The 21,746-nt window shown below is 36.2% G+C and overlaps 1 protein-coding gene across 2 annotated transcripts in view; it reads left to right on the top strand.

Moving 5' to 3' along the window:
* The first annotated feature begins 1,552 nt into the window (after positions 1–1,552).
* Positions 1,553–21,746, top strand: part of LOC106073454 (pleckstrin homology domain-containing family F member 2-like) — a 33,807-nt gene continuing 13,613 nt past the window's right edge. The window contains exon 1 of one of the 2 annotated variants that reach the window (XM_056043959.1): positions 1,553–1,644. In XM_056043959.1, coding sequence (XP_055899934.1) covers positions 1,629–1,644 — 16 coding nt within the window. In that variant the 5' untranslated portion in view covers positions 1,553–1,628. Of the gene's footprint in view, positions 1,645–17,614; positions 18,334–21,746 lie in introns of those variants that run through there. The other variant, XM_056043958.1, reaches the window with a different exon arrangement.

Here is a 21,746-nt window from a genome sequence, read left to right as displayed (position 1 = left end):
TTCCCCAACTAAAGTCAGGTCCCCTTTCGAGTTGGGTGGACTCAGGGGCATCCTCAAATTCCCGAAATTGAAAATCCCTGTCTTCATCGAGATTCGAACCCAACACCCCAGATTAGGAAGACAAGCGCTTAACCACTCAGCCAATGCGCCTCCATGACCTTGTTAAATAACGGAAGATGAAGAGTTGTATTTGTAAATTGTAGTCCATATACCTAAAATATGTCGAGGAGTGAAATTGAATCACAAACAAAAAGTTCGTTGATTGAGAGTCTTCATGTAAGACAAATTTCCTTACGGATAATAAAGATTATTATTATTATTATTATTATTATTTGGTAACACGAATTTGTTCCCTATTCCAAGTGTTATAATGTAGTAATTTAGAAATTGCGTTTATCAGATAGTTTCAAAGTCATCTAATACATTATTTATATAGCTAACTACTTTCGATACATTATTAAACTCTACACCAGTTCTTCTTCTTCATCGTTCTCATTGTTATGTTGGAGTGTTCATATGACTAGACCAATACATGAGATGAACTGCGCAGTGGTTTCCAAATCAGGGAGCTCTCCATATAGTCTACACCAATGATGCCCAACTTAATTCGACCCGCGGGCCATTTCACTTTCCGTCACTCGTGTCGCGGGCCACATGACCGAAAAGGTTCGAAAACGAAATAAAATTGACCTGAAAATTTTTATTCGAAACCTCTGGATCTAGTAGCTTACGTTAATTAATGGGATATATCTGAAATGTATCCTTTTTTTTTACGCGCCTCTACTTAAAATGTGAGCGACATTGTATCTAGCTTACCAACAAATCATTTTCTTCTCTCGTTTGTCCTCCAATCTCTAGGCGTAGTTTAACAATCTTTTTTTATCTGAGATTCAAACCAAGAATGACGACAAATTTGTTTTATAATGCCGTGTATATGTTGTTCCTTTTTAAAACAGCCAAACTTTCTTTATAAATCAAATATGTTGGCTTATCGTCACGTTTCACAAAAATTAAAGATCCCTTCACTTTTTCTTGTTTATTCTAAATTCAGAGTTTCTTCAGGTCTTCCATGTCATAACGTACAAGTACTAATGTTAAAGGTCATTGTACCAATCCATCAGAGAAAAAGAGAGGCCCTAACGTACTTCAAGATACTTTTTCAACTTAAAAAAAAAGAGGGGGATTTTCTTCACTTTGTGTCGACTTTTCTGCGGGTCGGATGAAACCACGTCGCGGGCCGTATTTTGGGCATCACTGCTCTATGCCTATAAAGAAAAGATCTCATAGGGATAGTAAAATTGTTTGGGGTTTCACCTCTCGAATATTTTTTTTTGGTTAGGTATCGTGTATATTTTAATTAGTCGATAAGTTATATATATAATATATATATATATATTACTAATTTTGATTATAGAAATATTAGAAGATGAACTTTAAAAAAAAAGGCAACCAAAAAAAAAAAAGGAATTTAGGAATTTCTGACATTATAGTCTATACTTTTTTTTTTTTTTATAATTTGACCTCGATCGGTCCTAGATATTGATATACACAAATACACAATCTAGATCTACGTACCAACTTTGTTTTACTAAAAAAATCTGGCCATATTTGTGACTCATTCTTTCAAGATGGTTGATCGATTAGGTATGTAGTGTTGACAACTCCCACTGTAAACAAAGTTTTGTTGATTTTATTTTCCTCCCAATTTAGCTCATTCATTCTGTGGTCTGTTGTCATTACTGAACATATTAACATTGTCACTCAGCTCACTTATTAATTTTAATTTGATCACGATCTAATCTAGATCTATGTCTATACTTTTCAATATTTATAATTTACATATAATAATGATATAAAATAAATAATAATATTATAATATAATTTATAATATAACAATAAATTTTATAAATCAATGAATAATTATATAACTATTACTATAACATTGACATTGAATAATGATTGAATTGATTGATGATGAGGACATTGTGTCTGTGACTTAGACTTAGCACAGACTACTGTCTGACTGTCATTGTGGTATGTGTCTGTGTGTTGTGATTGCAGTTCAGCATAGTTTACTTGATTCTAGATCATACATACTAGAGATGTAGATGACTAGATCTAGTAAATCTAGTAATATTTAGATTCTAGATCTATATTAATATTAACTTAAATCTAGTCACTAGTGTCAATTAGATTAAAAGAGTGCTGTTAACCAACATGACGTGACTAAATGATACTAAATCACTAATGTAGCCATTGTAGGCTCAAGTCAAAACTCAAGTCCCGCAGGCGCTGTGAAACTGTGATAACATTTACATTACTACCTAGTCACATTACAACACTATTACAAACATAAAATAAACACTAAACAGGAGAGCTAAAATGACAAACTATTCTAAAAAGGTTTTAAACTGATAGACTTTAAGGTCTTAATTCTTAATGTTCTTCTTCTTCTTGAATGTAGTGAAGCTTGTCTGTCATAAATCAATGGTGAGTGAGTTCCTAACCTTTGCCTTTAGCCCTTCAATTTCAATCATCAATGGTTTTATTTCAAAGACAAAGAGTCAAGACTAGATTCTAGTAGGTTCTAGTGCTAGGACAAATTTGTACAAAAGCTCCAGGTTCTTCCTTAGCACTATTAGAGTATGGAATGGGTTGCCTGAGCTAGCCAGGAAAAGCAGTAACTTGGCAGAGTTTAGGTCATTGGTTAATATGCATGACTAAATGCATGACGCGTAGGACGTAATCATCTTCTTTTTTGAAGTAATGTCTGTTTCATATAAGATAAGGTCTATCTATAAAAATATATATATCTCTTGTCACAGTCTTGTGAAAGTCTTTATATAAATAGATTCTATTATATTTAATATATATGTTTACACAGAGTCAGCCAAATTGGAATTTATGTTAATTTAGATTAGATTTAAGTTTTTTTTTCTAGATCAATAGACTATAGATTTAGATCTCTACTTATTTTAACAAATGCGTGGTTGTGCATGGATCTAGAGCTAGATTCTAGGTCAGTCTATGTCTACTTAATGACTTTATGCTGTCTGTTATACTAGGCAAATGAATATTTAAGTAGAACAGATTCTCTGTGAGGAACATTATGCCATCTCATCATCATAGATTATTATTAGATCATTTAATTTTTTTATTAGCTCTAGATTACTTAAAGTGCAGAATGTATACCCTAAATCTGTATTATAAATTCAAATTTAAGATGTATACCTAGATTTTGTTGCCTAATCTTTGATTTTCTCTAGCTACCAATTTCTAGATTTATAGATCTAGATCATCTAGTTGAAGTTGGATAAGAATGGCATTAGACTAGATTCAGAATCTGTAGGTGCTTAATTACTTTTCTAAATATTTAAATCACTCCATTGTCACTGTCTACATATTGTACTTCAAATTATCAATTAAAGTATAAAGATTTAGTGGATGAATGATAATATTAACTAAACTTCCAGTCTAAGGATTTTGTGTTGAAATTTCTATGGCACGACAACTGATTCAAAAATAAGGTAATATGGAAATAATGAGCATGATATGTATATATCAATAGAGACACAGAACTTAGTAATCTCTGATAACATAATACAATAATGATACATAAAACGAAACCGTTACATTTATTTTTTAAAATTATTATTTGCAGATGCTGTAAAAGGTTTCTAATCTGAGTCGGTAGAATTTGTACTGATCAGAAGATTGGTTGCATGTCTCTATATGCATAGTACTTCTCTTGAGTTCATAGTAATAGGCACACGGATTAAGACACAGTAAAAAAAAATCATTAGGTGTATGTAGAATATAAACGTTTAATCCAGAATGGGAACAGTCTAGTCTTAGTAACTATAAAAGATGTTACTTCTTTGAAACCCTAACCTCAACTGTCTGTTTAACGTTATCAGTTAATATCTACACTAGTCTCCCTTTGAATTTATGTCCTCATAATTGCACATTCACTAGCAGTCACCTAAAGTGTGCATCCACAATGCCTGTTTTAAAAAATAATTTACTAAACTTATAATACATTTCTAATAAAAAGGATTAAAGCTTAAAATTGCAGACAGCCCTAGCAACAGAAATTTAGAAGTAATGAGATACTGAAATTTGTGTGTGTGTGTCTCCGATTGAAGATGTACATATATGATAAGATCATCTTCTTTTTTGAAGTAACATCTGTATTATATAAGATAAGATCTGCAACACAAAACAATTTAAAGTCTAGAGTAGTGGTCTTCAACCTTTTTTTGGCCTACTGCCCCCTTTTCGTATTGTTTCTTTAAAAAAATCCGCCAGTGCCCCCCTCGAAGAAAAACACTTATAAAGAAGCGTAAGAAGGCAAATTTGAACCAAGTGTCATTTATTAATTAATTTTTATGCTGTCAATTACAGTTATCCTGCATGGGTGGTGACTGCATGCCAAAGGCGAGCTTAGAGGAGGACGGCGTTACAGAGGTCCCCCTCCCCCCCCCCCCCCCCCCCCCATAAGCGCTATAAAGATCCACTCAGGCGCCATGTTGTACCATTCTTTTTTCTGAAGACATAATTTTGTAAATCTTATATTTCCTTGCAGCCGGAGGATGGTTTCATTCATTTGAGTTAGATGGTTCCCTATATGTCGTCATAAGTTACATAACTAAACAGTTTTGAAAATATATTTCATCGCTAACAAAAGCAGTCTTTTTTTTTTTGTCACAGACATGTTTTGAAAATTTTTTAATTTAGTTTTAATCAATTTTCAAACAGTATCATAAGACTTTAAAAAAAAGCTCTATGCATTTTTCTAAGAGGCCACTAAAACATATCCTGCTTTGCCGTTGTTGTTTTTTTTTTTTTTAATTTTTATTTTAATATTGTTTGAATAGTAGATTTTTATAATTGTTCATGAATATTCTTAAATTATTTTTGGATATTGCCCTATGTTTGTGAAGCCGATTCGGTTTCATAACCTCATCTGAAAATGCAATTATTCAAAGTAGAACATTGGACTACTTTTATCTAGTGGTAGTCCACTAGAACTCATAAAAATACTTCTTTACACTTTGTCAATGTTTTTGTTTTAAAAAAAGGTTAAAATTATTCAATTTTAATGTTAGCTTTAATTTTTTTTTTTTTTTAATTAACATTTACATATCAATATATTAGCATATGTAGATAAATAAAACTATAATCAGAAAGCGTATTACCTAGTTTGTTTATCAAATCATAAACATTTAGGCACGCAAGATCTAAGGACAATAGATTCCCACAGATTACAATAACAGAGTAAGAATTTAAAAATAGAAAATGGAATTCCCGAACTCAATTTCTAACATTGTTTCTGTTCTTAAATTAGAAGCAAACTATCTATATTTTGTCTATCTTTAGTTTGCCAGCTTTAATTTTGAGGAAATTTTTTATTTGTTTTGTTTCAGTGCACCTTTAGTTCTTTTTTCCCCTTTTATGCCCAGCGCCTCCTTACTGCCCCCTATTGTGCGCAGCGCCCCCCCTACCACCCCTTTGGCTCCCAGCGCCCCCGTTAAAGACCACTGGTCTAGAGTATGGGTGTTGTTTCGGCTTTCACTGAGTTTTTTGTTGTTGTAAACACACAGAATTTAGGTTTCTTTTGACTACAAATACTTGGTTTCTTTTTTTCTAAATAATTTTATTGGCTCAGTGAAACCTGCCTGGGTTTTAAGTTTACATTGTACAGCTTAGTTGCTAAATGCTTACTGGAATGAAGATTTTTTTTTTTTTATCAAAATAAAACAAGTAGTTGATTATGAGTTTTTTTGGTTACAGCGATGGGTTATCATTATTGATTTGTGTGGCTCCCATTTCAGAAGGTTCCATCTTGTGAATTAAACAAAAAAATCAATACCACTAATTACATAACAAAAAAAAAAGGTTAGTCCTTTTTGATTCCCAGAGTTGGTCAAATTTCGAAAAATAAAACTGAACTTTAGTGACCACCCTAAATTTGAATGTAATTGTCTCTAGCTCACATTGTACTTGTTTAATGTTTCCCTAACCAGACAGTTGTCCCTGAGAATGTTTCCTGAACTATTCAACGTCTCACTCACTTGGCAAACCCTTTTTGAGATTATTGATTCAATATTATGTTCTGGCCTTTGGTGTTCAAACTTAGTTCTATCTTATGCATTCAAATGTATAACAAACATTGTGGCTACAATTGCAAAGCATGGTTGATTGCTGCAAAAAACTAACAGATTACTCAATTACTCTACAACGTTCAAAATGTACCAACCAATAGGTTCATGGTCTAGTGCAGTTCTAGAAGCTTTACTTCTGCCTTGAAGTCAATTTTGGCATTTCATTGCACTTCCTAGATACATAAAGGTGTCTGCCTTTTTCAAAACAGACTTTTGTTTCTGGTTGTAGACAAAACTCTTAATTCTGTCATTGATTTATTTCTAAAAAGAGACATATTTTCTGCACATGCAAGGTATCAGGGAAGTTTGCTGGGTATATTCCCAGACCTAAATCTGTGTGTGTGTGGGGGGGGGGCCTGGCCTTAGGCTCAGGCGAAATAGGCAGCCACAGAGGCCTCCAATTAGTGGTGGCCTCGCACAAGGCTCAAAACATTTTTTTTGGAGAAGAAAGAGCATAAACTTGGGCCCAATGTTATTGTTGGAGTACACTAGGTTTTAAATAAATTGCTTCATTTGGGGCCACCAAGTTCACTTTGCCGAGGGCCTCCAGTTGTCTAAGGCCGGCCCTGGTGTAGCATTATGGTTGTCTAAACACATACGCACAATGGACCTCATTCACCAATCGTAAACAAACAGCATTTAGTCACGTGATAATATTGATAAAACAACGGGAAAAAACTGTCACGTGACAGCCTCTGAGTATTAAAATTAGGTCGTAATTTGTATAGAGATAGAGAATCACGTGGCTAAATGTTGTTTGTTTACGATTGGTGAATGAGGTCCATTAACGTACTACATTTGACCACTGATTTGGACCATTTCAAAGTTAAACAAAAAAAAAAAAATGTTTTGTATGTTTTTATACAGTTACGTCACACTCAATGTTACACTCAATTACACGCGTGGAAACTCAATAAGAACTGTGTTCAGTCTATAAATAATTCCGGTAGGTTTTTACTTTAAGTAGGAGAGAATAGTATGCCAGTAGACACTAAAAACTCTTTTCTTGTCTGTGTAAATGCTGACCTTATTCTTTCTTGATCGTTGCTATATATAGGCCTATAAGGTTTTCATTATTCCCCCCCCCCCTTTTTTTTTTTCTTTAAGTGCATTCTTTCCACGTGTCAGCAATGTGGGTTACTGGGTTACAATAACGTTACGGGTCACATAAAACACTTAACATTTACTATCACGCAGGGGGGCTTGGTTTCGGACCGAGGGGGTCTCGGGTTAGAATCTCGGTGGAGACTGGGATTTTGGATTTTTTAGGACGCCCTTGAGCCGCCCGCCCGGCTCTAACGGGTATCTGACACGAGTTGGTCGTTCTGCTGGCCACATGACTCACTTGTTAACCCTAGAAACAGATGACCTTTACATTATCTGCCCTGTAGGTCGCTAGGTCTGAGCAGTACTTTACTACTCTTTCTCTGAGACTCTCTCGTTTTCTCTCTCTCTCTCATTAAACGCCCGAATTGAATGATTCGTGCAGCTCACACTAATCTATATGAGTGTTTGTGAGCTATTCTTATCTTATATAATATAGACGTTACTTCAAAAAAGAAGATGATTGCATTCAGTCATGCATTTTAACCAATGACCTAAATTCTGCCAAGTCACTGGTTTTCCTGGCTGGCTCAGGCAACCCATTCCATGCTCTAATCGCACTAGGGAAGAAGGAGCATTTGTACAAATTTGTCATAGCATATGGAATGAGAAATGTGGCATTATTTTTGTGTCTTTGTGAGTATTTTATTAAATTTTGTTTTTGTATTTGAAGATTATGGTTCAGTGTTTTATGCATAAATGCTACTTTACTTTTAAGTCTTCTATCCTGAAGGCTTTCTAAATTTAGTGGAGCTTTTCTTCAATGTGAGGAATCCAAATCGAAATAGTTTTAGAGGTATGCCCCGTGTAATGTGACATTCTAATAAATAACACTCAAGTTGGCCTTGACCTTTTAGCAGTCGCATCACAATCACATCGTTGTGATTTCTTCAGACACACACACGTGACCTGCTGATTTCCGTGCACTATAAATGTAGCCTGTTGCCTAGTGATGAATCGTTGTTTCCTTGTGAACACATTGTCATGTCTGTCGCCGCAATACATTACCTCTTCCTGGCGGAAGTGCTCTGTCATTCAGCCAGCTTCCCGCCAGTAAACTTATGTGCTGCAAACGACTACAGTTGCTTTCTTTTTCTTTTCTTACACATGAGCTGATTGTCATTGTATGGCACCACCGAGGCCCCGATTCGTTCCACTGCGATCTCTTGTTAAAGTAGCAAATAAAGGCTGGTAAAGTGGTAACATGTATGTTATAAGGTGTCGGTTATATTCAAGACCATAGATGTTAAGTATGTTAGTTGTCATCATATATTTTTTTAAGGTTAGCTGTCATCATATATTTTTTTGAGGTTAGCTGTCATCATATATTTTTTGAAGGTTAGCTGTCATCATATATTTCTTTGAGGTTAGCGGTCATCATATATGTCTTTGAAGTTAGTTGTCATCATGTCTCTGAAGTAAGTTGTCATCGTAGATGTCTTTGGGGTTAGTTGTCATCACGCCTTTAGCTGTTATCATTATTGTTTCGTTCAATGGCGTAGCCAAGATCATCTTGGGGCCCGGAGGGTCCCCTGCATTGTTACATGACGTTATAATTTTGAAACATGGCCTATATTGTACCGATGTGCCAAAAACTCAAACTAATTTTGAAGTCCCCCGTCAAGTATGGGCCAGGGGGGATTGTCCAATCCCCCCCACCCTCCTCCCCACCCTAGCTACGTCAATGGTTTCGTTTTTCGTACACCGTTCCTTACACCCCAGACGTCGGTTTTCATTTTTTTTAAGTTGTAAGATAGTTGCACTTCAGTAACATTGTTTGTTAGATAGTTGCACTTAAGTAACATTGTTTGTAAGATAGTTGCACTTCAGTGACATTGTTTATAAGATAGTTGCACTTCAGTGACATTGTTTGTAAGATAGTTGCACTTCAGTAACATTGTTTGTAGTAACATTGTTTGTAAGATAGTTGCACCTCAGTGACATTGTTTGTAAGATAGTTGCACTTCAGTGGCATTGTTTGTAAGATAGTTGCACTTCAGTGACATTGTTTGTAAGATAGTTGCCCCTCAGTGACATTGTTTGTAAGATAGTTGCACTTCAGTGACATTGTTTGTAAGATAGTTGCACTTCAGTGACATTGTTTGTAAGATAGTTGCCCCTCAGTGACATTGTTTGTAAGATAGTTGCACTTCAGTGACATTGTTTGTAAGATAGTTGCACTTCAGTGACATTGTTTGTAAGATAGTTGCACTTCAGTGACATTGTTTGTAAGATAGTTGCACTTCAGTGACATTGTTTGTAAGATAGTTGCACTTCAGTGACATTGTTTGTAAGATAGTTGCACTTCAGTGACATTGTTTGTAAGATAGTTGCACTTCAGTGACATTGTTTGTAAGATAGTTGCCCCTCAGTGACATTGTTTGTAAGATAGTTGCACTTCAGTGACATTGTTTGTAAGATAGTTGCACTTCAGTGACATTGTTTGTAAGATAGTTGCACTTCAGTGACATTGTTTGTAAGATAGTTGCACTTCAGTGACATTGTTTGTAAGATAGTTGCACTTCAGTGACATTGTTTGTAAGATAGTTGCACTTCAGTGACATTGTTTGTAAGATAGTTGCACTTCAGTGACATTGTTTGTAAGATAGTTGCACTTCAGTGACATTGTTTGTAAGATAGTTGCCCCTCAGTGACATTGTTTGTAAGATAGTTGCACTTCAGTGACATTGTTTGTAAGATAGTTGCACTTCAGTGACATTGTTTGTAAGATAGTTGCACTTCAGTGACATTGTTTGTAAGATAGTTGCACTTCAGTGACATTGTTTGTAAGATAGTTGCACTTCAGTGACATTGTTTGTAAGATAGTTGCACTTCAGTGACATTGTTTGTAAGATAGTTGCACTTCAGTGACATTGTTTGTAAGATAGTTGCACTTCAGTGACATTGTTTGTAAGATAGTTGCACTTCAGTGACATTGTTTGTAAGATAGTTGCACTTCAGTGACATTGTTTGTAAGATAGTTGCACTTCAGTGACATTGTTTGTAAGATAGTTGCACTTCAGTGACATTGTTTGTAAGATAGTTGCACTTGAGTGACATTGTTTGTAAGATAGTTGCACTTCAGTGACATTGTTTGTAAGATAGTTGCACTTCAGTGACATTGTTTGTAAGATAGTTGCACTTCAGTGACATTGTTTGTAAGATAGTTGCACTTCAGTGACATTGTTTGTAAGATAGTTGCACTTCATGACATTGTTTGTAAGATAGTTGCACTTCAGTGACATTGTTTGTAGGAAATTGTTTGTTTTATTTTTTTTTCATGAAAAGTCGAATCTAGATTTGGACGTTTGAAATCCTGTTTCTTCTTATGAATATTATTGGTGTCTTAAAATCACGTGACATCCTTATTTTGTTTGAGTGTCCAGGGTAGCCAGTCACTGATGGGGCCTTGTAATTATACGAACTACTGCAACCCCTCTTACTTAATCATGGGCTATTGAAAGCAACAAACCAATTAGACGAATGAAAATACACATCTAATTTTAGAAAGTAATGTTAAGGCTTCCGCGCGGTGTTGATTCTTGGAAATATAATTAGTGTAGATCTACGTCTGACTGGAAGTAACACTGAACTCAAACTACTTCAGTAACACCGGCGAAAGGCCGAAACAATCAAAATATGTAGTCGACGCTGATGTTGGTCTACAAATATATTTAATAATCAAGAAGGGAATCGTCCGATGTCAGCTATGTCCGTAAATCTGTATGTCTATTCTACTGCTCTACAAGAAGCGTCTTCTTTTAGCGTCACTTAGAGCGTTCTTGTTTTTTAACCAACTTTACGTCATCGTCGCTAAGTAAAACTTTACCCTATTCCCGAAACAAATAACTAATTCCTAATCACGTCATAACAGTAAATAACAGGCCGATGTATGAATCATGTTATGGGTACAAGGCACAAGATAACACTTGATGTGCGCGAAGGATTTTAATTAACATACAGTCATTATAATTGAGTAGATGACAGAAATGAAGTTTGTTTATCGTTGTATGTTTCTGTGGAGTAGGCCTACTCTAACAGGGTTTTTAAACATAATGTAAACCAAATGTAGAAATACTCTCCAACCCAATGCTGAACTGGTTTTATTGTAAAATACTTCTACATTTTCTTTTGTAGTGCTTGGGTACTCTTTGCAAACAAGGAGTGATAAACTAAATTCATTACTGCCATCTCTTCAACTAGAATCAAATTGTGTTCATCTTGTGCAGTGGTTCCCAAACCTTTTCCTTAACGGAACTCTTGGCACTTTCGAGTATTTAGTGGGACGCTTCGCACATTCGAGTATTTAGCGGGACACTTCGCACATTCGAGTATTTAGCGGGATGCTTTGCACATTCGGGTATTTAGCGGGACACTTCGCACATTCGAGTATCTAGCGGGACACTTCGCACATTCGAGTATCTAGCGGGACACTTTGCACATTCGAGTATTTAGCGGGACACTTCGCACATTCGAGTATTTAGCGGGACGCTTTGCTTGTTTATTTTAGAGAGAGATTAATTCACGTGATGGTCTACTGTTTCATTATTCCAGTAGTTCAGGCCTCGAGGAACACTTAGGGTTCCGCTGAACACAGTTTGGGAAACACTGATCGAGTGAGTTCTATTGGTAGCTTGTGTTTCCATTTAGTGTCTTGCTCTTCGTATCCAGAACGTAATTCTGTATATGAAGAATAACCCCCCATCATCATTGGACTTAATTTTTTAACTCTTTCTCTCCCAATCGACGTTACCATCTGTGGTGACACGGTTACTGTGTGGTCAACCGTGACACACGGTCAAGTGTTGGGGTATCGGAGAGTTAGGGGGACTTGGGGCAAGTGACGAGTGTGTAAACAAGAAGAGAGAAAGTCAGCGAGTGAAGTTGGAGATCTGTATATAACGTTGCCGTGTATATATGTTATGTTGAAATGTTACACAATGAAAAGGCACATTAAACTTAAAAGGACTTGTTTCTTCACACCATCGTTGATTTGACCTCATTAAATTAAATTAATGTTTAATTAAAAAAAAAACTTTACTTTATGTTATATAGAAGAAGCATGCATTTCCCGTTAATTCTATACCAAAAAAAATATTTATCTGATCACAAAGAACAAAGCTATTGAAGCTTAGTCATAATATGGCAGTGAAATAGTAATGCGCAACAGGGAGAATTGCGTCTGAATGTGCAAAAATAATTACGGAGGGAAAGAGTTAAATGCGAGCCTTCGCCCGTGCCACATGTCGTAACATTCTTAGCCACACCACTGCTCTGTGTCAAGTGCGCCAGGTCTTGTTGTCTGTGCGTCGTGTCAACACCGGTTCTCTATGTGTCCAGTCATATGGCAGATGTTATGGAGTGTGTATGTGTGTGTTTCTATGAAGACGGTGCGAAGAAGTTCGCGATTGGTTGGTGGCTATGCACTGTGAATGACGCAAGATAAGCGGCATTGCCGTAAGCTGTCTTGAGAAAAGCAGACGGCTTCAGACTGTAAACACCTGTTTTTGTAGTGAGTTTTGGTTCAAAATACCATTTTATATAATTACTGAAGTCTATAACATTTATTTCAAGTTGAATTGGTCTATATTGGAAAAAAAGAAACCCAACTATATTTAGTTTTCTTAATTAAAGAAGTTTTACAAGTTATTTCAAGTTTTACAAGTTAGAATATTATATACAATACGACTACAGCGGTTCAGTTGTCTACTAGCAGATTGGTGCTGCAAGTCAAAGACAGCCTTAAGTCTTGTATTAGCTGCTGTCAATTATTTAGTTGTGTCTTTTCTTTAAGATTTGCATTGAAAGGGATGAACTCGGCATGGAGAAATGGAACATACGCGTTTGAAGCAGTAGAAATGTGAATAGTACGTCTCTGCACTAGAGTAAGCAATAAATAATAGTTTGCAAACCACACCTCTAGATTATATCATTCTTAACACGTCTGGTGAGGCATAGCCTTCCCCTCCCCACCCCAACTCCTTGAGTATGGATTATTTATAATCATTTTTTTTTTTTTCGCAGAACTTTGTAGGCCTACAACTTTAAATAAGGGCTTAGTAAAGTTGAGTTTCTAAGACGCTTGTTGAACTAACTCCACTGTTTTGTTGCGTTATTTGAAATGAAGAGGAATTTTTAAATAAATATTTTCACTGTTTTTTCGGGAAGCGTATAGACCCAGTCACTAATTTATTTTACTGTGTTTGAAATTATTTGCATTTGAATAGCGTAACTGCCCCGATTCGAGAATATATCTTGTTTATATGTATCTCCCCGATTCATAAAAATTATGGGCATTATGTCATCGTTTTGACAGAAATTTCATTCATATTGTAAAAACTGAAGGGAGGCAACATGGATGTTTATTTACATGAAGACATGACAAACACAAAGGGGCATCTGCCTTGAACAAGGCATCTTCATCTCGGCTCTAGACTTGGGCGGAAATCGTTCTCTCTTCCCTAATGTCAACATCCTTCCTAGTCTGGTCACTAATAGTGCGCACCTTCTGCACTGTCTTGGATGGCGGTGTGCATGGCGGGGTTATAACAGTATTATAAAGTTTAGCTTTCAACCCCAACTCACTTCACTTAAGACTTAAGTCCTGCTGCGTCGTTGGGCAGTCCCAGAGAGCGCTCATTGGCGACCTCCACAGCCTCTTCCCAGATGGTGCTCGACAGATTTGAGGTCTTCCAAGAAGCTGCAACGCCATGGTTGACGCACGGCCTTGTTTTCTCTTTTCGGCTTCCTTGTTCTGTCTGGCTTTTGGTCAACGTGTTTCTTCTCGTCTAGGAATGTGCCAAATCTCATACGATGGGCACACCACTGCACTTGGTGGACGAGTGCCCGTGCCAGAAAGAACTTCTATTGGTGACGTGTTATTCCTAGGATCCCTCGCAGCCATTGCTGCAGGGCCACGTTGAGTCTTTAGGGATGCCACGATAGCGTAGGTGGCCGCTGGCTGTATTGTATTGTATCTCGCTGGCCTTAGGGTTCCAAGTGCGACGCACAACTCTATATGACAATTTCAGATGGTTGTATTGAGGGAGTAACTCTGGTGATATGAAGGGAGAGTAATCCTTGAAGGATTACGGGCACGACATGGCCTAAATTGTGCCGATGTGCCAAAAACTCAAACTTCAGACTAATTCATTTGTTTGCCCGGATATGCCTTTCCTACCTGACATTCGACATCTTATTATTTATCTCCATTGCGTGTGGTAGCTCGGCCTAGATATGGGAACTTTTCTATTAGTTCAAGCTTTGTATGCCCATTGTTGACGGGGGTACAGGTTGACGCATAGCTTGGTTTTATCTAGATTTATCCGGAGGTCGATTTTGTGTGTTTTCGTTTCTAGGTTCTCCGCCATCTTTTGTATACATTTCATTGTATTCCCGAGTAATGCTATATTGTCTGCAAAGTTCAGGTCTGTCATTCGGTTTGGCTCACGGCATGGGATACCAAATACAGCCTGAGTCATTGTGTTTGTTTTTTTTCTTCTCTTTTTTTGTTATGACATAGTCAATGGCAAGCGGCAAAAGTAATGGATATAAGATACACTCTTGTATCACGCCCATCTTGATGTAGAACTCCGTTATTCCATTGTCCGTCCTTACACAGCAGCTAGAGTTGCTGAGAGGTGTCGCAAACTCAGGACAAATTTTGGCGGGATATCATATTCTCTTACTATTTTACAATAGAAAAAAAAATCACTTGATATAAATCGAAATGTTAATACGGTGTTAGAATGTGGTGAAATTTATGGTAACCCAATAACAGCATTCATTGTTTAGCCTTGGAAAAAATCGCGCTTGCTACCCATTCCCCATAATCACGTCTCCGTTTCAACGCGGACATTATCGAGTTATTTCCCTTGACACACGCTCCCGGCATGTTCTATTCATCACCCCTTCTCTTTCTTCCCCTTTTATTGTTCTCAACTAAAGTGGTCTTTATTGTTGCCTTCCCTTTTTTATTACGTTTTAAAAGTTTTAGGCCCACTTGCCTCTACTTGCCAGTTAGGATTGCAAATGGTTGTGTTGATGCAGATCTAGATCTTGTTCATTCAATCCTGTGTGACCTTCGACCTACTCCGTCTCAGTTTCTTTTCTGAACTTGGCCCTTTTCCCTACGGGTGTGTTACATTGTAGTTCATTTTGTGTTTATGTATAATTGTGTGTGTGTGGGCGTATACATATTGTTACGTCTCTCCTACTATCCCTCCAAACTGCATCACACGACACAACGAACTTAAAGAACCTCACAACTCAGGGCTCCAAAGTAACAGTAGCAATTAAATTTCAAATACATTACAACACTGTACAGTTGGCAACAACATTACACGAACTGTCCAAAAACCTAGCCTTGCTCCGTCTGACTTCATCGTCTGTTTCTAACTTCGCCTCGTACTGGTCACATTGCGAGGTAACGTGGAGTGTCTTGACTCAAACACACTTGCTCTTATATAGGGTCTCTACTGGCCTTCCAGAACCGGATGGAACGTCGCTTGACCACTCAGGTTGATTACATTCGCCGTGACACAGGTCGTTGCCGAACTGGCGTTTACATTTTGACTATTTTTGTTTTACATTTCTTTATCTGTTACAATTTCACTAAATTCCCTCTATTCAAACCGAAATTGAAAATAGCTAACTTATATTCATAAGCTATTCTCTGGTAGACATTATTTTTATTTCACCCAGTAGGCCTACTGCTTTTGTTAGTTTTTTGTTGCAGTTTATGAAGTTGCATTTCATTTCTATATAACTTTTTTTTCGTTGAATTTGGCTCCTTGTCCTGCGGTGTCTTACGAGTTGTAGTGTAGTAAATAGAAAAAAAAAAACAACGTATTAGTCCTTGACCTTCTTGTCTATTAAAAAATTAATAAGTGCATTTCTATGCCTTGAAGAGTTGCGCGGAAGTTTGAAATGTGCAAGCGTCGTCTGCTAGTCTTCACCGGAAGTGTTCTGTAAACCTTCCTTCATTTAGATGCAGATCTAGATGATTACCAATGTTCTTCTTTTGTTTTGTTCCACCTGTCGTTACGAGGCAGTGGTTCTCAATCTTTTGGGACATAATGACCGCGCCAACAGTTTCTGTTTTGTTTGGAATTTGACTTCTACATTAAATGACCCTTCAATGTATCGTTATAAAAATATGGTTGTCTTTCACCACTTTAGCAACAATGCAAATAGTTTCTAAAATTAGTTGTCGCAACTTATCTCCCATGGCCATCCAATCCGGGCACGATGTTATTATTGTTTTCTTCTTTGCTGTCCATTGCGGAGAAATTTCAACTGAAGGGATGCATCATTTTGTTCAATATGTAACAAGCAAAATATTTTTTTTACTTCTACGGGATAAAAACACATTGACAAAACCATCTCTCAATATTGTAAGATCTATTTCCTTTTCGTATCCAAGAAAATTAATTTATTGCTACTTACTAAATATTTTTTGTTTGTTTTTCATTGATTCATGTTTTGTTAGGGACAGTGAATAATTGTGCAAAGTTTCAGCTTGACCCGGAAGTGGGGGTCAAATAACGTGTTCAAAATTTGTACCAGACAGGTGGACGGAGTGGGTTGATTTAAGCTTTGTAAAAATAGTGCAGCCTACTCTGAATAAATATAGGTATCAAGTGTCTGACGTCCCTTCCTAACTGTAAAGTCTAATGCGTTGTATTGCAGCCTTCCTCAAGTCAAGTAGATAAACCCAAGACCGAGTTGCTAATTTACTTTGTAGATCTAGGTCTACTCAGTTCAAATATAATTCTACACTTTCTCTTGTCATGTCCACGGGCCTCCCCATCACCCACCCTCTTTTCTTTCAGCGGATTTCTCTCGTCACGACTTCCTTCATGTGTTTTTCTTCCCATCGTGAAATCCAAGATCCACTTGTCGGTCTATTTTTACGCCCGGTTAAAGTAAGCCCCATCTTTTAAAACTTGATGATTAACACTTGATCTAGATATGGATCTAGAATCACCTGTTTCATTGGACGCCTTGTCTTACTCAAGCGTGTAAGAGACTGGTTTTTACCCCAACTATTATATACATGACCTTTGCCCTTTAAGCGCGTGTTTTTTTTTTTTTTTTTTTTTTGATTTTAGAATGAATAGACGCCGCTACTGCGCACATAGGGACACATGTCACACACACAAAAAACACATGATAATTTCAACATGTCAAAACCTGGCCTTCGGGCCAGCGCAATGGCGTGATTGCGCTAACAAATCTGTCTCCACCTCTCTCTTTCTCGCTCTCTCTCTCGTTATTTTGTGGGCACCGGATGTGCTAAGTTAGAAGTCACCGTCTTTTCAAACGCCTGCAGTTTTTCATTGATAACCTTTCACCTCTTCTTGCAGCACGCTGACACCCGTGTAGCTCAGTAGCGGTTCCTCGACTTACGACTATTTTTTTTTTTTTAAGTGCGTGATTCATTGACTTTTTGATGTCATCGATGTAGATCAAATTATCTTAACTGGAAGTGACAAGTGTCATTAGAAAAACCTTAAAGTTTTTTTTTCTTCTTCGATCTTATCTAGATCTACTCAAGATCTTTCTCACCGTGACTGGGATGAAGCTGTTGACATTTTCGTCAACCTTGAATCTGTGTGTTGATCCTAGTCCACTTTTCTGTTGACACTAAGCGTGCTACCGTTAGGCTTACTGGAACGCCGTGTGTGTGCCACACAGCTCTAGGATATTCATTCAATCTCCAGTTATTTCGACATGACGCCGCGATACCCTTTCTTTCTCACAGTGTACGTGCGGTGAAATTGAATACAAGGCTACTGGATGAGTCCCCCTTTTCAATGGATTACTACCCCTTGCCATACCACATTGTTGTGTGACCTAGATATCTGGGACAATACGTGTATAATTAGTCAATTAAGTGTACCATTTGTCACCTGTATTCGCTTCTCAACGGATATTAAGATACTGGCTTAGGATAATCAGCGTAACTCAAGGAATATTTGCGTGTTAAATAATATGATACAAACAGCCAGGAAAAGTTTTATTCTTTATAACACTGATGATGAGGAGGATTTAGACATAGGAGGTAGGGATACTTAGATCTAGCTAGATCTACTCTAGACAGTCTAGTCTGATCTGATTACTGATAGTACTAATAGTAGTAGTGATAGACTCTAGATTCTAGTAAATTATTAAATTTTTACTACCGGTACCTTTACTATTTTAACTGTGAATAGATCTTTTTTTTAATGATTTAGATCTAACTGTATATAATTTAGCCCTTGTTATATAAAGGGAGGAGTGATCCCTAAAGCAGGATTATGTCGATGTGCCTAAGTCTAAGCCTAAACTCAAAACTCATTGTTATTTTCAAAATTTTGTTTTCTGAATTGATTATTTGATAGTCCAAAGTTGATGAAAAAAAAAAAGATAAAACTTGATAACTGAAAGTTGTTTTTTTTTTTTTTAAAGAGATCTCTAGAGAGATTTTAGCAGTATTTGACACAGTGGACATAGTCACATTAATAATGTTATGATCTAGTTCTACCTTCCACAAACATCTAATTTCTAAGGCAGACAAAGATCATTAGTCACTCAAATGTGGTGGTGTGACTCATCAACCCGTCTAGAATTCAAGACTAAATTTTATGCTATCTGATCAAGTTCTAGACTCTAGATCTACATCTAGTCCTTAATTCTGTGAAATTAGAATCTTGTTAGTGGGTGAAACTTTTTTTTTCTGGATTTCAGAGTGTCTTTATAGTCCATCTACTTATCAACTGCTATTGGAATTTAACATCTTTTGGGGGGTTGGTTTGCTTTTGTGCTAATCACTAACAAACATTAAAGATCTACATCTGTACTATCTATACTAATCTATATTAGACTATATAATCATAATGCCATATCTCAACATCAGAAACTCTCCTGAATGTCTGTACTGACTAAAGGAAACTTAATATAAAACAATTAAACAGTTTGTAATTTTATTTTGAAATTTTCATTTTACTTGAACTTTCCACATCTAGATACTAAACCTTAGTCTTTTAAACTTTCCACATCTAGATACTAAACCTTAGTCTTTTAAACTTTCCACATCTAGATACTAAACCTTAGTCTTTTAAACTTTCCACATTTAGATACTAAACCTTAGTCTTTTAAACTTTCCACATCTAGATACTAAACCTTAGTCTTTTAAACTTTCCACATCTAGAGATACTAAACCTTAGTCTTTTAAACTTTCCACATTTAGATACTAAACCTTAGTCTTTTAAACTTTCCACATTTAGATACTAAACCTTAGTCTTTTAAACTTTCCACATCTAGATACCAAACCTTAGTCTTTTAAACTTTCCACATTTAGATACTAAACCTTAGTCTTTTAAACTTTCCACATTTAGATACTAAACCTTAGTCTTTTAAACTTTCCACATTTAGATACTAAACCTTAGTCTTAGTTGTAGACTTTATTCTCTGGGGATTGTGAGGAGAGGGGTCATTATGGTACCTCTCATAATAATTTATGTTGAGGTCATCTTTATCATCTGTTCCTTTTAGGAATGGCTAGATCTAGTTGACTCATCCTTTCAATACTGCCTCAATTCTTCAATTATATATTTATGTGTTGTATGAGTGTTTGTTGATATATACAGGGCTTTTTTTTTTTTTTTTTTTTGTGACGGTATCTATATATATTTGGGTTGATCAATCGTGGCCTTGAAATAATGTCTTGCTTTATGTCTAAATAATTGCAGCTTTTGGTGCTTCAATGTTAAAGAGTTTCTATTTGCTTGCCCAAGAGAAGAATTGTGGCATGACACATTCTTTTTGTTTTTTTTTTATGATCTTTTACCCAGCTTTCTTTCAAAAGTAGAAACAAAGACTGGTGTTGGAGGAGATAACATTATGGGAAAAAAATGTAGGCCTAATTGATAGACATAAATATATGTCTGGCTTATATTTATATCTATTGTATATTTCTTACAGACTCTAATGCTATTGATGGAGTACACTTGTATTTTTATTGCTTTGTTATGCCAGATCTTATTACTATTTTAACTGTGAATAGACCTTGATTTTAATGATATGACTGTATAGAATCTGGCCCTTGTTGTTTAGAGAGAGAGTAGTCCTTAAGGGACTGCAGGCACGACATGGCCTAAATTGTGCCGATGTGCCTCAAATCAAAATCAAATCAAATACTTGCATCGTTTGATTTGTTTCTCTTGTTACTATTAATAGATCCCAGACTGTTCAGGGTTTGCCCATGAAGCTTTTAATTGAAACTCCCCTTTATTTAGTTCACCACCACTAAAGAATATAATCTTTCTGGATATCAGCTTTATTGATATTAACAAGACATTTTATTTCTCTGGTAACACAAAATGAATAGTTCTATTTCTGTTTACAAAGCAAGTTTGTTTTTTTTTCCTTTGAACTCTCTGTTTTGTTTGCTAGTTTTAATGATTTGAGGGCAAATTTGTTCACAAATTTCAATTATTTCTTAGTTGGCTGTAGTGAAAAAAAAACAAGATAATCTCTAGGGAATGAGGAGTTTGGTTTTGTCATTAGAAGAGATAATGCATTGATGTCATCACTCTCAACCCTTGCTTGTATCACTATCTTTAAGTGTCTGCTACATTTAGTTGAGCTTTGGAGATAAAAAGCACTCCTTAAAAGGTGCTCAAACCACTTGTCTGAACCAAGTCATCAATCAAGTCAGATTTAGAAATGTTGTCATGCTTGTCAATTAACTTCCCCCAAACACCTTGCTTCATAACCAAACAGTAGCTGTAGGCTCTAATCTATTTCTGTTGTCGTATACTGTTATTCACAAGAAATAGGATTTCAGTCACAAACAGTTGAGAGTTGTCTTAGCATTGAGATGAATCAGATGAAGTAAACGCACTTTGTATACTAACACACAATATCATTTATACACATGCTTATTAAGTTTACAATAATAGATACACATTAAACTGCAACCAGGAGACATCATTACATTGGGCTTAGCACATAAGGTGTGTTTCTTGAAATATGGCTCTATAAATACAATAAAAAGAGACTCAAGTTAACTTTTTGAACCAAGAGGCAGTAATGTTTTTAAAACATATATACTGATTGACTACACCTAAGGAAAGGATAAAAGATACAGGCTTAACTGTAACAGCCTCATGCTAATTTTTTTTTTTTTTTTTGAGGTATCTCATCAACTTATACAGATTAGGACATTCTCTCCTGCCCTGTACACCTTCACATATCCCTAAGTCTTTGGAACATTTAGGGTACCACACATGGTCAGGCAGCTCTCCATTATATAGTTGTTTTTTTTGTATAGGGGTGTTTTGGGGCCAGTGTCTTGTTCAGGTCTCTTGAAAAAGACTGAAGTACATGGTCAGCATTCTCTGGTGACACTTCTTAAAGGCAAAGTTCGCTAGTCACAATTTTTAGTTTACGAAACATATGGGCATGTCATGGCTTAAATTGTGCAGATATGCC

This window comes from Biomphalaria glabrata, chromosome 10 (genome assembly GCF_947242115.1).
Source record: "Biomphalaria glabrata chromosome 10, xgBioGlab47.1, whole genome shotgun sequence".
NCBI lineage: Eukaryota > Metazoa > Mollusca > Gastropoda > Planorbidae > Biomphalaria > Biomphalaria glabrata.
The sequence above is the reverse complement of the archived record's forward strand: the minus strand, read 5'-3'. Positions and strand labels throughout refer to the sequence as shown.